At 35.2% G+C, this 18,998-nt stretch overlaps 1 protein-coding gene across 1 annotated transcript; it reads left to right on the top strand.

The window, feature by feature from the left end:
* Positions 1–16,721: 16,721 nt before the first annotated feature.
* Positions 16,722–17,624, top strand: LOC102800966 (indolethylamine N-methyltransferase-like; the record flags this gene model as incomplete). The annotated part of the gene is made up of 2 exons (XM_006817230.3): positions 16,722–16,936; positions 17,087–17,624. Coding segments are annotated over 2 exons (678 nt in total), but the record flags the coding sequence as incomplete, so codon positions are not given.
* Positions 17,625–18,998: the final 1,374 nt, after the last annotated feature.

Below are 18,998 nucleotides of genomic sequence, written 5' to 3'. Positions count from 1 at the left end.
TAACTATTGCAGTCACCTCAATATAACTATTGCAGTCCTCTCAATATAACTATTGCAGTCCGCTCAATATAACTATTGCAGTCCTCTCAATATAACTATTGCAGTCCTCTCAATATAACTATTGCAGTCCGCTCAATATAACTATTGCAGTCCTCTCAATATAACTATTGCAGTCCGCTCAATCTAACTATTGCAGTCACCTCAATATACCTATTGCAGTCACCTCAATATAAATATTGCAGTCACCTCAATATAACTATTGTAGTCACCTCAATATAACTATTGCAGTCACCTCAATATAACTATAGCAGTCACCTCAATATAACTATTGCAGTCACCTCAATATAACTATTGCAGTCCTCTCAATATAACTATTGCAGTCACCTCAATATAACTATTGCAGTCACCTCAATATAACTATTGCAGTCACTTCAATATAACTACTGCAGTCCTCTCATTATAACTATTGCAGTCCTCTCAATATAACTATTGCAGTCCTCTCAATATAACTATTGTAGTCACCTCAATATGACTATTGCAGTCCTCTCAATATAACTATTGCAGTCACCTCAATATAACTATTGCAGTCCTCACGATATAACTTTTGCAGTCACCTCAATATAACTATTGCAGTCACCTAAATATAACTATTGCAGTCACCTCAATATAACTATTGCAGTCACCTCAATATAACTATTGCAGTCACCTCAATATAACTATTGCAGTCACCTCATTATAACTATTGCAGTCACCTCATTATAACTTGCAGTCCTCGCAATATAACTATTGCAGTGCTCTCAATATAACTATTGCAGTCCTCTCAATATAACTATTGCAATCACCTCAATATAACTATTGCAGTCACCTCAATATAACTACTGCAGTCACCTCAATATAACTACTGCAGTCACCTCAATATAACTACTGCAGTCCTCTCAATATAACTATTGCAGTCACCTCAATATAACTATTGCAGTCACCTCAATATAACTATTGCAGTCCTCTCAATATAACTATTGCAGTCCTCTCATTATAACTACTGCAGTCACCTCAATGTAACTTTTGCAGTCACCTCAATATAACTTTTGCAGTCACCTCAATATAACTATTGCAGTCCTCTCAATATAACTTTTGCAGTCACCTCAATATAACTATTGCAGTCACCTCAATATAACTATTGCAGTCACCTCAATATAACTATTGCAGTTCTCTCAATTTAACTATTGCAGTCCTCTCAATATAACTAGTGCAGTCCTCTCAATATAACTATTGCAGTCCTCTCAATATAACTATTGCAGTCCTCTCAATGTAACTATTGCAGTCCTCTCATTATAACTACTGCAGTCACCTCAATATAACTATTGCAGTCCTCTCAATATAACTTTTGCAGTCACCTCAATATAACTATTGCTGTCACCTCAATATAACTATTGCAGTCACCTCAATATAACTATTGCAGTCCTCTCAATTTAACTATTGCAGTCCTCAATATAACTAGTGCAGTCCTCTCAATATAACTATTGCAGTCCTCTCAATATAACTATTGCAGTCCTCTCAATGTAACTATTACAGTCACCTCAATATAACTATTGCAGTCACCTCAATATAACTATTGCAGTCAACTCAATATAACTATTGCAGTCTTCTCAATATAACTATTGCAGTCACCTCAATATAACTATTGTAGGCACCACAATATAACTATTGTAGGCACCTCAATATAACTATTGTAGGCACCTCAATATAATCTATTGTAGTCGCCTCAATTTAACTATTACAGTCACCTCAATATAACTATTACAGTCACCTCAATATAATTATTGCAGCCCCGCCAATATAACTAGTGCAGTCACCTCAATATAACTATTGCAATCATCTCAATATAACTATTGCAGTCCTCTCAATATAACTATTGCAGTCCTTTCAATATAACTATTGCAGTCCTTTCAATATAACTATTGCAGTCCTCTCAATATAACTATTGCAGCCCTCTCAATATAACTATTGCAGCCCTCTCAATATGACTATTGCAGTCACCTCAATATAACTATTGCAGTTCTCTCAATATAACTATTGCAGTCACCTCAATATAACTATTGCAGTCACCTCAATATAACTATTGCAGTCACCTCAATATAACTATTGCAGTCCTCACAATATAACTATTGTAGTCACCTCAATATAACTATTGCAGTCACCTCAATATAACTATTGCAGTCACCTCAATATAACTATTGCAGTCACCTCAATATTACTATTGCAGTCACCTCATTATAACTATTGCAGTCACCTCATTATAAGTATTGCAGTCCTCTCAATATAACTATTGCAGTGCTCTCAAAATAACTTTTGCAGTCCTCTCAATATAACTATTGCTGTCCTCTCATTATAACTACTGCAGTCACCTCAATATAACTATTGCAGTCCTCTCAATATAACTATTGCAGTCCTCTCAATATAACTATTGCAGTCCTCTCATTATAACTACTGCAGTCACCTCAATATAACTATTGCAGTCCTCTCAATATAACCTTTGCAGTCACCTCAATATAACTATTGCAGTCACCTCAATATAACTATTGCAATCACCTCAATATAACTATTGCAGTCACCTCAATATAACTCTTGCAGTCACCTCAATATGACTACTGTAGTCACCTCAATATAACTACTGCAGTCCTCTCAATTTAACTATTGCAATCACCTCAATATAACTATTGCAGTCACCTCAATATAACTATTGCAGTCACCTCAATATAACTATTGCAGTCACCTCAATATAACTACTGCAGTCACCTCAATATAACTACTGCAGTCCTCTCAATATATCTATTGCAGTCACCTCAATATAACTATTGCAGTCCTCTCAATATAACTATTGCAGTCCTCTCAATGTAACTATTGCAGTCCTCTCATTATAACTACTGCAGTCACCTCAATATAACTATTGCAGTCCTCTCAATATAACTTTTGCAGTCACCTCAATATAACTATTGCAGTCACCTCAATATAACTATTGCAGTCACCTCAATATAACTATTGCAGTCCTCTCAATTTAACTATTGCAGTCCTCTCAATATAACAAGTGCAGTCCTCTCAATATAACTATTGCAGTCCTCTCAATATAACTATTGCAGTCCTCTCAATGTAACTATTGCAGTCACCTCAATATAACTATTGCAGTCACCTCAATATAACTATTGCAGTCAACTCAATATAACTATTGCAGTCTTCTCAATATAACTATTGCAGTCACCTCAATATAACTATTGCAGTCCTCACAATATAACTTTTGCAGTCACCTCAATATAACTATTGCAGTCACCTAAATATAACTATTGCAGTCACCTCAATATAACTATTACAGTCACCTCAATATAATTATTGCAGCCCGCCATTATAACTATTGCAGTCACCTCAATATAACTATTGCAATCATCTCAATATAACTATTGCAGTCCTCTCAATATAACTATTGCAGTCCTTTCAATATAACTATTGCAGTCCTCTCAATATAACTATTGCAGTCCTCTCAATATAACTATTGCACCCCTCTCAATATGACTATTGCAGTCACCTCAATATAACTATTGCAGTCCTCTCAATATAACTATTGCAGTCACCTCAATATAACTATTGCAGTCACCTCAATATGACTATTGCAGTCCTCTCAATATAACTATTGCAGTCACCTCAATATAACTATTGAAGCCCTCTCAATATGACTATTGCAGTCCTCTCAATATAACTATTGCAGTCCTCTCATTATAACTACTGCAGTCACCTCAATATAACTATTGCAGTCCTCTCAATTTAACTATTGCATTCCTCAATATAACTAGTGCAGTCCTCTCAATATAACTATTGCAGTCCTCTCAATATAACTATTGCAGTCCTCTCAATGTAACTATTGCAGTCACCTCAATATAACTATTGCAGTCACCTCAATATAACTATTGCAGTCAACTCAATATAACTATTGCAGTCTTCTCAATATAACTATTGCAGTCACCTCAATATAACTATTGTAGGCACCTCAATATAACTATTGTAGGCACCTCAATATAACTATTGTAGGCACCTCAATATAATCTATTGTAGTCGCCTAAATTTAACTATTGCAGTCACCTCAATATAACTATTACAGTCACCTTAATATAATTATTGCAGCCCCGCCAATATAACTATTGCAGTCACCTCAATATAACTATTGCAATCATCTCAATATAACTATTGCAGTCCTCTCAATATAACTATTGCAGTCCTTTCAATATAACTATTGCAGTCCTCTCAATATAACTATGGCAGTCCTCTCAATATAACTATTGCAGCCCTCTCAATATGACTATTGCAGTCACCTCAATATAACTATTGCAGTCCTCTCAATATAACTATTGCAGTCACCTCAATATAACTATTGCAGTCACCTCAATATAACTATTGCAGTCACCTCAATATAACTATTGCAGTCCTCACAATATAACTTTTGCAGTCACCTCAAAATAACTATTGCAGTCACCTAAATATAACTATTGCAGTCACCTCAATATAACTATTGCAGTCACCTCAATATAACTATTGCAGTCACCTCATTATAACTATTGCAGTCCTCTCAATATAACTATTGCAGTCACCTCAATATAACTATTGCAGTCACCTCAATATAACTATTGCAGTCACCTCAATATAACTATTGCAGTCACCTCAATATAACTATTGCAGTCACCTCATTATAACTATTGCAGTCACCTCATTATAACTATTGCAGTCCTCTCAATATAACTATTACAGTCCTCTCAATATAACTATTGCAGTCACCTCAATATAACTATTGCAGTCCTCTCAATATAACTATTGCAGTCACCTCAATATAACTATTGCAGTCACCTCAATATAACTATTGCAGTCACCTCAATATAACTATTGCAGTCACCTCAATATAACTATTGCAGTCACCTCAATATAACTATAGCAGTCACCTCAATATAACTACTGCAGTCACCTCAATATAACTACTGCAGTCCTCTCAATATAACTATTGCAGTCACCTCAATATAACTATTGCAGTCCTCTCAATATAACTATTGCAGTCCTCTCAATATAACTATTGCAGTCCTCTCATTATAACTACTGCAGTCACCTCAATATAACTATTGCAGTCCTCTCAATATAACTTTTGCAGTCACCTCAATATAACTATTGCAGTCACCTCAATATAACTATTGCAGTCACCTCAATATAACTATTGCAGTTCTCTCAATTTAACTATTGCAGTCCTCTCAATATAACTAGTGCAGTCCTCTCAATATAACTATTGCAGTCCTCTCAATATAACTATTGCAGTCCTCTCAATGTAACTATTGCAGTCACCTCAATATAACTATTGCAGTCACCTCAATATAACTATTGCAGTCAACTCAATATAACTATTGCAGTCTTCTCAATATAACTATTGCAGTCACCTCAATATAACTATTGTAGGCACCTCAATATAACTATTGTAGGCACCTCAATATAACTATTGTAGGCACCTCAATATAATCTATTGTAGTCGCCTCAATTTAACTATTGCAGTCACCTCAATATAACTATTACAGTCACCTCAATATAATTATTGCAGCCCCGCCATTATAACTATTGCAGTCACCTCAATATAACTATTGCAATCATCTCAATATAACTATTGCAGTCCTCTCAATATAACTATTGCAGTCCTTTCAATATAACTATTGCAGTCCTCTCAATATAACTATTGCAGTCCTCTCAATATAACTATTGCACCCCTCTCAATATGACTATTGCAGTCACCTCAATATAACTATTGCAGTCCTCTCAATATAACTATTGCAGTCACCTCAATATAACTATTGCAGTCACCTCAATATGACTATTGCAGTCCTCTCAATATAACTATTGCAGTCACCTCAATATAACTATTGAAGCCCTCTCAATATGACTATTGCAGTCCTCTCAATATAACTATTGCAGTCCTCTCATTATAACTACTGCAGTCACCTCAATATAACTATTGCAGTCCTCTCAATTTAACTATTGCAGTCCTCAATATAACTAGTGCAGTCCTCTCAATATAACTATTGCAGTCCTCTCAATATAACTATTGCAGTCCTCTCAATGTAACTATTGCAGTCACCTCAATATAACTATTGCAGTCACCTCAATATAACTATTGCAGTCAACTCAATATAACTATTGCAGTCTTCTCAATATAACTATTGCAGTCACCTCAATATAACTATTGTAGGCACCTCAATATAACTATTGTAGGCACCTCAATATAACTATTGTAGGCACCTCAATATAATCTATTGTAGTCGCCTAAATTTAACTATTGCAGTCACCTCAATATAACTATTACAGTCACCTTAATATAATTATTGCAGCCCCGCCAATATAACTATTGCAGTCACCTCAATATAACTATTGCAATCATCTCAATATAACTATTGCAGTCCTCTCAATATAACTATTGCAGTCCTTTCAATATAACTATTGCAGTCCTCTCAATATAACTATTGCAGTCCTCTCAATATAACTATTGCAGCCCTCTCAATATGACTATTGCAGTCACCTCAATATAACTATTGCAGTCCTCTCAATATAACTATTGCAGTCACCTCAATATAACTATTGCAGTCACCTCAATATAACTATTGCAGTCACCTCAATATAACTATTGCAGTCCTCACAAAATAACTTTTGCAGTCACCTCAATATAACTATTGCAGTCACCTAAATATAACTATTGCAGTCACCTCAATATAACTATTGCAGTCACCTCAATATAACTATTGCAGTCACCTCATTATAACTATTGCAGTCACCTCATTATAACTATTGCAGTCACCTCATTATAACTATTGCAGTCCTCTCAATATAACTATTGCAGTCCTCTCAATATAACTTTTGCAGTCCTCTCAATATAACTATTGCAATCACCTCAATATAACTATTGCAGTCACCTCAATATAACTATTGCAGTCACCTCAATATAACTACTGCAGTCACCTCAATATAACTACTGCAGTCCTCTCAATATAACTATTGCAGTCACCTCAATATAACTATTGCAGTCACCTCAATATAACTATTGCAGTCCTCTCAATATAACTATTGCAGTCCTCTCATTATAACTACTGCAGTCACCTCAATATAACTATTGCAGTCCTCTCAATATAACTTTTGCAGTCACCTCAATATAACTATTGCAGTCACCTCAATATAACTTTTGCAGTCACCTCAATATAACTATTGCAGTCCTCTCAATTTAACTATTGCAGTCCTCTCAATATAACTAGTGCAGTCCTCTCAATAAAACTATTGCAGTCCTCTCAATATAACTATTGCAGTCCTCTCAATGTAACTATTGCAGTCACCTTAATATAACTATTGCAGTCACCTCAATATAACTATTGCAGTCAACTCAATATAACTATTGCAGTCTTCTCAATATAACTATTGCAGTCACCTCAATATAACTATTGCAGTCCTCACAATATAACTATTGCAGTCACCTCAATATAACTATTGCAGTCTCCTAAATATAACTATTGAAGTCACCTCAATATAACTATTGCAGTCACCTCAATATCACTATTGCAGTCACCTCAATATAACTATTGCAATCACCTCATTATAACTATTGCAGTCACCTCATTATAACTATTGCAGTCCTCTCAATATATTTATTGCAGTCCTCTCAATATAACTATTGCAGTCCTCTCAATATAACTATTGCAGTCACCTCAATATAACTATTGCAGTCACCTCAATATAACTATTGCAGTCACCTCAATATAACTACTGCAGTCACCTCAATATAACTACTGCAGTCCTCTCAATATAACTATTGCAGTCACCTCAATATAACTATTGCAGTCCTCTCAATATAACAATTGCAGTCACCTCAATATAACTATTGCAGTCCTCTCATTATAACTACTGCAGTCACCTCAATATAACTATTGCAGTCCTCTCAATATAACTTTTGCAGTCACCTCAATATAACTCTTGCAGTCACCTCAATATAACTATTGCAGTCACCTCCATATAATTATTGCACTCCTCTCAATATAACTATTGCAGCCACCTCAATATAACTATTGCAATCCTCTCAATGTAACTATTGCAGTCACCTCAATATAACTATTGCAGTCACCTCAATATAACTATTGCAGTCAACTCAATATAACTATTGCAGTCTTCTCAATATAACTATTGCAGTCACCTCAATATAACTATTGTAGGCACCTCAATATAACTATTGTAGGCACCTCAATATAACTATTGTAGGCACCTCAATATAATCTATTGTAGTCGCCTCAATTTAACTATTGCAGTCACCTCAATATAACTATTACAGTCACCTCAATATAATTATTGCAGCCCCGCCAATATAACTATTGCAGTCACCTCAATATAACTATTGCAATCATCTCAATATAACTATTGCAGTCCTCTCAATATAACTATTGCAATCACCTCAATATAACTATTGCAGTCACCTCAATATAACTATAGCAGTCACCTCAATATAACTACTGCAGTCACCTCAATATAACTACTGCAGTCCTCTCAATATAACGATTGCAGTCACCTCAATATAACTAGTCCAGTCCTCTCAATATAACTATTGCAGTCCTCTCAATATAACTAGTGCAGTCCTCTCATTATAACTACTACAGTTACCTCAATATAACTATTGCAGTCCTCTCAATATAACTTTTGCAGTCACCTCAATATAACTATTGCAGTCACCTCAATATAACTATTGCAGTCACCTCAATATAACTATTGCAGTCCTCTCAATTTAACTATTGCAGTCCTCTCAATATAACTAGTGCAGTCCTCTCAATATAACTATTGCAGTCCTCTCAATATAACTATTGCAGTCCTCTCAATGTAACTATTGCAGTCACCTCAATATAACTATTGCAGTCACCTCAATATAACTATTGCAGTCAACTCAATATAACTATTGCAGTCTTCTCAATATAACTATTGCAGTCACCTCAATATAACTATTGTAGGCACCTCAATATAACTATTGTAGGCACCTCAATATAATCTATTGTAGTCGCCTCAATTTAACTATTGCAGTCACCTCAATATAACTATTACAGTCACCTCAATATAATTATTGCAGCCCCGCCATTATAACTATTGCAGTCACCTCAATATAACTATTGCAATCATCTCAATATAACTATTGCAGTCCTCTCAATATAACTATTGCAGTCCTTTCAATGTAACTATTGCAGTCCTCTCAATATAACTATTGCAGTCCTCTCAATATAACTATTGCACCCCTCTCAATATGACTATTGCAGTCACCTCAATATAACTATTGCAGTCCTCTCAATATAACTATTGCAGTCACCTCAATATAACTATTGCAGTCACCTCAATATGACTATTGCAGTCCTCTCAATATAACTATTGCAGTCACCTCAATATAACTATTGAAGCCCTCTCAATATGACTATTGCAGTCCTCTCAATATAACTATTGCAGTCCTCTCAATATAACTATTGCAGTCCTCTCATTATAACTACTGCAGTCACCTCAATATAACTATTGCAGTCCTCTCAATTTAACTATTGCAGTCCTCAATATAACTAGTGCAGTCCTCTCAATATAACTATTGCAGTCCTCTCAATATAACTATTGCAGTCCTCTCAATGTAACTATTGCAGTCACCTCAATATAACTATTGCAGTCACCTCAATATAACTATTGCAGTCAACTCAATATAACTATTGCAGTCTTCTCAATATAACTATTGCAGTCACCTCAATATAACTATTGTAGGCACCTCAATATGACTATTGTAGGCACCTCAATATAACTATTGTAGGCACCTCAATATAATCTATTGTAGTCGCCTAAATTTAACTATTGCAGTCACCTCAATATAACTATTACAGTCACCTCAATATAATTATTGCAGCCCCGCCAATATAACTATTGCAGTCACCTCAATATAACTATTGCAATCATCTCAATATAACTATTGCAGTCCTCTCAATATAACTATTGCAGTCCTTTCAATATAACTATTGCAGTCCTCTCAATATAACTATTGCAGTCCTCTCAATATAACTATTGCAGCCCTCTCAATATGACTATTGCAGTCACCTCAATATAACTATTGCAGTCCTCTCAATATAACTATTGCAGTCACCTCAATATAACTATTGCAGTCACCTCAATATAACTATTGCAGTCATCTCAATATAACTATTGCAGTCCTCACAATATAACTTTTGCAGTCACCTCAATATAACTATTGCAGTCACCTCAATATAACTATTGCAGTCACCTCAATATAACTATTGCAGTCACCTCAATATAACTATTGCAGTCACCTCATTATAACTATTGCAGTCACCTCATTATAACTATTGCAGTCCTCTCAATATAACTATTGCAGTGCTCTCAATATAACTAGTGCAGTCCTCTCAATATAACTATTGCAGTCCTCTCAATATAACTATTGCAGTCCTCTCAATGTAACTATTGCAGTCACCTCAATATAACTATTGCAGTCACCTCAATATAACTATTGCAGTCAACTCAATATAACTATTGCAGTCTTCTCAATATAACTATTGCAGTCACCTCAATATAACTATTGTAGGCACCTCAATATAACTATTTTAGGCACCTCAATATAACTATTGTAGGCACCTCAATATAATCTATTGTAGTCGCCTCAATTTAACTATTGCAGTCACCTCAATATAACTATTACAGTCACCTCAATATAATTATTGCAGCCCCGCCATTATAACTATTGCAGTCACCTCAATATAACTATTGCAATCATCTCAATATAACTATTGCAGTCCTCTCAATATAACTATTGCAGTCCTTTCAATGTAACTATTGCAGTCCTCTCAATATAACTATTGCAGTCCTCTCAATATAACTATTGCACCCCTCTCAATATGACTATTGCAGTCACCTCAATATAACTATTGCAGTCCTCTCAATATAACTGTTGCAGTCACCTCAATATAACTATTGCAGTCACCTCAATATGACTATTGCAGTCCTCTCAATATAACTATTGCAGTCACCTCAATATAACTATTGAAGCCCTCTCAATATGACTATTGCAGTCCTCTCAATATAACTATTGCAGTCCTTTCAATATAACTATTGCAGTCCTCTCAATATAACTATTGCAGTCCTCTCAATATAACTATTGCAGTCTTCTCAATATAGCTATTGCAGTCACCTCAATATAACTATTGCAGTCCTCACAATATAACTTTTGCAGTCACCTCAATATAACTATTGCAGTCACCTAAATATAACTATTGCAGTCACCTCAATATAACTACTGCAGTCCTCTCAATATAACTATTGCAGTCACCTCAATATAACTATTGCAGTCACCTCAATATAACTATTGTAGGCACCTCAATATGACTATTGTAGGCACCTCAATATAACTATTGTAGGCACCTCAATATAACTATTGCAGTCACCTCAGTATAACTATTGCAGTCACCTCAATATAACTATTGCAGTCCTCTCAATATAACTATTGCAGTCCGCTCAATATAACTATTGCAGTCCTCTCAATATAACTATTGCAGTCCCCTCAATATAACTATTGCAGTCCGCTCAATATAACTATTGCAGTCCGCTCAATCTAACTATTGCAGTCACCTCAATATACCTATTGCAGTCACCTCAATATAAATATTGCAGTCACCTCAATATAACTATTGTAGTCACCTCAATATAACTATTGCAGTCACCTCAATATAACTATAGCAGTCACCTCAATATAACTATTGCAGTCACCTCAATATAACTATTGCAGTCACCTCAATATAACTATTGCGGTCCTCTCAATATAACTATTGCAGTCACCTCAATATAACTATTGCAGTCACCTCAATATAACTATTGCAATCCTCTCAATATAACTATTGCAGTCACCTCAATATAACTATTGCAGTCCTCTCATTATAACTACTGCAGTCCTCTCATTATAACTACTGCAGTCACCTCAATATAACTATTGCAGTCCTCTCAATATAACTATTGCAGTCACCTCAATATAACTATTGCAGTCACCTCAATATGACTATTGCAGTCACCTCAATATAACTATTGAAGCCCTCTCAATATGACTATTGCAGTCCTCTCAATATAACTATTGCAGTCACCTCAATAGAACTATTGCAGTCACCTCATTATAACTATTGCAGTCACCTCATTATAACTATTGCAGTCCTCTCAATATAACTATTGCAGTGCTCTCAATATAACTAGTGCAGTCCTCTCAATATAACTATTGCAGTCCTCTCAATATAACTATTGCAGTCCTCTCAATGTAACTATTGCAGTCACCTCAATATAACTATTGCAGTCACCTCAATATAACTATTGCAGTCAACTCAATATAACTATTGCAGTCTTCTCAATATAACTATTGCAGTCACCTCAATATAACTATTGTAGGCACCTCAATATAACTATTGTAGGCACCTCAATATAACTATTGTAGGCACCTCAATATAATCTATTGTAGTCGCCTCAATTTAACTATTGCAGTCACCTCAATATAACTATTACAGTCACCTCAATATAATTATTGCAGCCCCGCCATTATAACTATTGCAGTCACCTCAATATAACTATTGCAATCATCTCAATATAACTATTGCAGTCCTCTCAATATAACTATTGCAGTCCTTTCAATGTAACTATTGCAGTCCTCTCAATATAACTATTGCAGTCCTCTCAATATAACTATTGCAGCCCTCTCAATATGACTATTGCAGTCACCTCAATATAACTATTGCAGTCCTCTCAATATAACTATTGCAGTCACCTCAATATAACTATTGCAGTCACCTCAATATGACTATTGCAGTCCTCTCAATATAACTATTGCAGTCACCTCAATATAACTATTGAAGCCCTCTCAATATGACTATTGCAGTCCTCTCAATATAACTATTGCAGTCCTCTCAATATAACTATTGCAGTCACCTCAATATAACTACTGCAGTCCTCTCAATATAACTATTGCAGTCACCTCAATATAACTATTGCAGTCACCTCAATATAACTATTGTAGGCACCTCAATATGACTATTGTAGGCACCTCAATATAACTATTGTAGGCACCTCAATATAACTATTGCAGTCACCTCAGTATAACTATTGCAGTCACCTCAATATAACTATTGCAGTCCTCTCAATATAACTATTGCAGTCCGCTCAATATAACTATTGCAGTCCTCTCAATATAACTATTGCAGTCCCCTCAATATAACTATTGCAGTCCGCTCAATATAACTATTGCAGTCCGCTCAATCTAACTATTGCAGTCACCTCAATATACCTATTGCAGTCACCTCAATATAAATATTGCAGTCACCTCAATATAACTATTGTAGTCACCTCAATATAACTATTGCAGTCACCTCAATATAACTATAGCAGTCACCTCAATATAACTATTGCAGTCACCTCAATATAACTATTGCAGTCACCTCAATATAACTATTGCAGTCCTCTCAATATAACTATTGCAGTCACCTCAATATAACTATTGCAGTCACCTCAATATAACTATTGCAATCCTCTCAATATAACTATTGCAGTCACCTCAATATAACTATTGCAGTCCTCTCATTATAACTACTGCAGTCCTCTCATTATAACTACTGCAGTCACCTCAATATAACTATTGCAGTCCTCTCAATATAACTATTGCAGTCACCTCAATATAACTATTGCAGTCACCTCAATATGACTATTGCAGTCACCTCAATATAACTATTGAAGCCCTCTCAATATGACTATTGCAGTCCTCTCAATATAACTATTGCAGTCACCTCAATAGAACTATTGCAGTCACCTCATTATAACTATTGCAGTCACCTCATTATAACTATTGCAGTCCTCTCAATATAACTATTGCAGTGCTCTCAATATAACTAGTGCAGTCCTCTCAATATAACTATTGCAGTCCTCTCAATATAACTATTGCAGTCCTCTCAATGTAACTATTGCAGTCACCTCAATATAACTATTGCAGTCACCTCAATATAACTATTGCAGTCAACTCAATATAACTATTGCAGTCTTCTCAATATAACTATTGCAGTCACCTCAATATAACTATTGTAGGCACCTCAATATAACTATTGTAGGCACCTCAATATAACTATTGTAGGCACCTCAATATAATCTATTGTAGTCGCCTCAATTTAACTATTGCAGTCACCTCAATATAACTATTACAGTCACCTCAATATAATTATTGCAGCCCCGCCATTATAACTATTGCAGTCACCTCAATATAACTATTGCAATCATCTCAATATAACTATTGCAGTCCTCTCAATATAACTATTGCAGTCCTTTCAATGTAACTATTGCAGTCCTCTCAATATAACTATTGCAGTCCTCTCAATATAACTATTGCACCCCTCTCAATATGACTATTGCAGTCACCTCAATATAACTATTGTAGTCCTCTCAATATAACTATTGCAGTCACCTCAATATAACTATTGCAGTCACCTCAATATGACTATTGCAGTCCTCTCAATATAACTATTGCAGTCACCTCAATATAACTATTGAAGCCCTCTCAATATGACTATTGCAGTCCTCTCAATATAACTATTGCAGTCCTCTCAATATAACTATTGCAGTCCTCTCATTATAACTACTGCAGTCACCTCAATATAACTATTGCAGTCCTCTCAATTTAACTATTGCAGTCCTCAATATAACTAGTGCAGTCCTCTCAATATAACTATTGCAGTCCTCTCAATATAACTATTGCAGTCCTCTCAATGTAACTATTGCAGTCACCTCAATATAACTATTGCAGTCACCTCAATATAACTATTGCAGTCAACTCAATATAACTATTGCAGTCTTCTCAATATAACTATTGCAGTCACCTCAATATAACTATTGTAGGCACCTCAATATGACTATTGTAGGCACCTCAATATAACTATTGTAGGCACCTCAATATAATCTATTGTAGTCGCCTAAATTTAACTATTGCAGTCACCTCAATATAACTATTACAGTCACCTCAATATAATTATTGCAGCCCCGCCAATATAACTATTGCAGTCACCTCAATATAACTATTGCAATCATCTCAATATAACTATTGCAGTCCTCTCAATATAACTATTGCAGTCCTTTCAATATAACTATTGCAGTCCTCTCAATATAACTATTGCAGTCCTCTCAATATAACTATTGCAGCCCTCTCAATATGACTATTGCAGTCACCTCAATATAACTATTGCAGTCCTCTCAATATAACTATTGCAGTCACCTCAATATAACTATTGCAGTCACCTCAATATAACTATTGCAGTCACCTCAATATAACTATTGCAGTCCTCACAATATAACTTTTGCAGTCACCTCAATATAACTATTGCAGTCACCTCAATATAACTATTGCAGTCACCTCAATATAACTATTGCAGTCACCTCAATATAACTATTGCAGTCACCTCATTATAACCATTGCAGTCACCTCATTATAACTATTGCAGTCCTCTCAATATAACTATTGCAGTGCTCTCAATATAACTTTTGCAGTCCTCTCAATATAACTATTGCAATCACCTCAATATAACTATTGCAGTCACCTCAATATAACTATTGCAGTCACCTCAATATAACTACTGCAGTCACCTCAATATAACTACTGCAGTCCTCTCAATATAACTATTGCAGTCACCTCAATATAACTATTGCAGTCCTCTCAATATAACTATTGCAGTCCTCTCAATATAACTATTGCAGTCCTCTCATTATAACTACTGCAGTCACCTCAATATAACTATTGCAGTCCTCTCAATATAACTTTTGCAGTCACCTCAATATAACTATTGCAGTCACCTCAATATAACTATTGCAGTCACCTCAATATAACTATTGCAGTCCTCTCAATTTAACTATTGCAGTCCTCTCAATATAACTAGTGCAGTCCTCTCAATAAAACTATTGCAGTCCTCTCGATATAACTATTGCAGTCCTCTCAATGTAACTATTGCAGTCACCTTAATATAACTATTGTAGTCACCTCAATATAACTATTGCAGTCAACTCAATATAACTATTGCAGTCTTCTCAATATAGCTATTGCAGTCACCTCAATATAACTATTGCAGTCCTCACAATATAACTTTTGCAGTCACCTCAATATAACTATTGCAGTCACCTAAATATAACTATTGCAGTCACCTCAATATAACTACTGCAGTCCTCTCAATATAACTATTGCAGTCACCTCAATATAACTATTGCAATCCTCTCAATATAACTATTGCAGTCACCTCAATATAACTATTGCAGTCCTCTCATTATAACTACTGCAGTGCTCTCATTATAACTACTGCAGTCACCTCAATATAACTATTGCAGTCCTCTCAATATAACTATTGCAGTCACCTCAATATAACTATTGCAGTCACCTCAATATGACTATTGCAGTCCTCTCAATATAACTATTGCAGTCACCTCAATATAACTATTGAAGCCCTCTCAATATGACTATTGCAGTCCTCTCAATATAACTATTGCAGTCCTCTCATTATAACTATTGCAGTCCTCTCAATGTAACTATTGCAGTCACCTCAATATAACTATTGCAGTCACCTCAATATACCTAACTGTCTACAACATTGTATTCTACAGGCGTTTTCACTGGTCCACGGTTACTTGAAATTGGAGGTGGTCCTATCATCATGTATGTGGCAGCTGCTTGTACAAGATTTCCAGAAATCATTTTTTCTGAATATTCGGAGCAGAGTCGTCAATCTGTGAAATGTTGGATTGAAAACGACAAGCATGCATTTGACTGGAGTCACAGAATCAAGTATATATGCACATTGGAAGGAAATGGGTAATTTTTGTACTGAACTAAAATATAAGAAATTAATTCAAAATCGTTTGATAGGGTCTTAAGTTGTTAAATGGCAATATTTATAACTAATCATTTTGAATCACTTCCAACAAAAAATTGGCATTGAAAATGTATTTATTATAATTTCAGAGACAAGTGGCAAGAGCGTAGTGAAAATCTACGATGCTCTATCAAAGAAATAGTCCATTGTGATGTGCATGTCGATAATCCATTAGCTCCGAATCAATATGATCCATTTGATGCTATTGTGACTGCACTGTGTTTGGAGGCTGCCTGTCCAGATAAGGCTTCATACAGTAATGCTATGAGAAATGTGGCCTGTCTTCTAAAACCTGGAGGTGTGTTATTCTTATGTGGGGTATTGAATCAATCATTCTACGCTGTTGGCGCCAATAAGTATTGGACTTTATCGATTGATGAAGTATTTATAAAAAGTGCAATGACAGACGCCGGATTTATAGATATAGAGAGCAGTGTTATTCCAGCACCTAATCCTGATGGAAACAATGTGTCAGATTTTGGTGGTTTGATTTATATAACAGCAAAAAAAAATGGTCAGAACACAATAGAAAATGAATCAGCACACGAATGATAATGACGAAATATGTGTATAGTATCAGTAATAACTTATCAACGACATCTAATAAAAAATAATTGTTGTACAGTGTACTTGAGAGATTTATTTTATTGCTTGGAATATTGTCTTTTGGGCCACCACTTTACCACGACTTATAGTTTTGAATTAAATTCAGAATTGCCAATAATTTAATTGATACAAACACAAAACATAGTAATCAATTTGAGTTATTTTTGAATTGTGATAAAATTTAACTAACTATCCAAGTAGCATTGTTTACTTGCCAACACATACACTTGTAGACAATAATATAACAATATTGAACACGTTAAGTTACTGATGTTAGGTTACGAGTATTATTACATATATACTGCAATTTATTTTGATTCATCCTTGAAATCTAAATCGGTATTTCCACACCCCATATGCAAATGAGGTCTGAGAGTAGTTCCTTCAGGAGTGCCGTTTTTCGAAACATAACAGAATTAAACTATATTTAGAAGTACGATATTTTTCTCTTGGGATATATGAATATATTTGCCAAGTGAAATGAAATTTTAACAGTAATGGTACTTTTAGGCAGTCACTTATTTTGACTAAAACTAATTTGCATATCATGCTGTATTTTCAGGGTCGATATGCAAATAAACATGGTATTTCTATTGGCTACCGAACTATTTTTATTTTGTAAAAACACTTTCGTCTGCTATTTTTATCCGGTTCAAATTGTTCAGCAACATTTTTGTCATACTACGATTGGGAGAACTTAATGTATGTTGACCACCTAGAAACTGAGTTTTATAATTCTTGATGGGCTCTCGGAGGATCCACTCGCTGTAAAATCAGCGATTACTATGGAGCCGCAACCATCAACATCGAGATACCAGGAGCTTTCTGCTGGCGACGTTGCGGCGTTACTCAGTTCCAAATAAAGATTACTTACGCCAAATGAGCAACATTTGTACCGGTAACCAAGACTCAGTCAATCCACGACCAGCAAGCAACATCACAAACGAAGTTGTAGCATGCTGCTCAGCGACGACCGATGTCAACGAAAGTCATCCCGTCAGTGGAGTACCGCAGTTGCACGGCATGTTTGCCAATGCACAATTCTGTCCAGAAACATTTAACTTCAACATAAACTGTGTATCATAGTCGTCCAGTTTAAGTTCTGTCGTGGTCTAAGCGCCCACGAGTTATTTAGATTAGACGTCTGATTATTTTATTTCCTCGCTGACAGTGACACACGTTCTACACTGACACGCGTTACTAGGGCGTAACACTATCTTGAAACACATCAATGGCCAATGGGGTTTCCTACCTAAATTCATCTTGGTTTGTTGCACGTTCTTTATTTAATATGAAATAATCAAATATGGAACATATGTAATAATAACGGAACCCCACACCCTCTCCAGATGTGGTTCGGCCGCAGGATACACCGCATCACTCGTGAAAATAACT

Source organism: Saccoglossus kowalevskii, chromosome 21 (assembly GCF_978046115.1).
Source record: "Saccoglossus kowalevskii chromosome 21, keSacKowa6.1, whole genome shotgun sequence".
Taxonomy (NCBI): Eukaryota; Metazoa; Hemichordata; class Enteropneusta; family Harrimaniidae; genus Saccoglossus; species Saccoglossus kowalevskii.
Note: the sequence above shows the minus strand (reverse complement) of the source record. Positions and strands in the feature narration are given on the sequence as shown.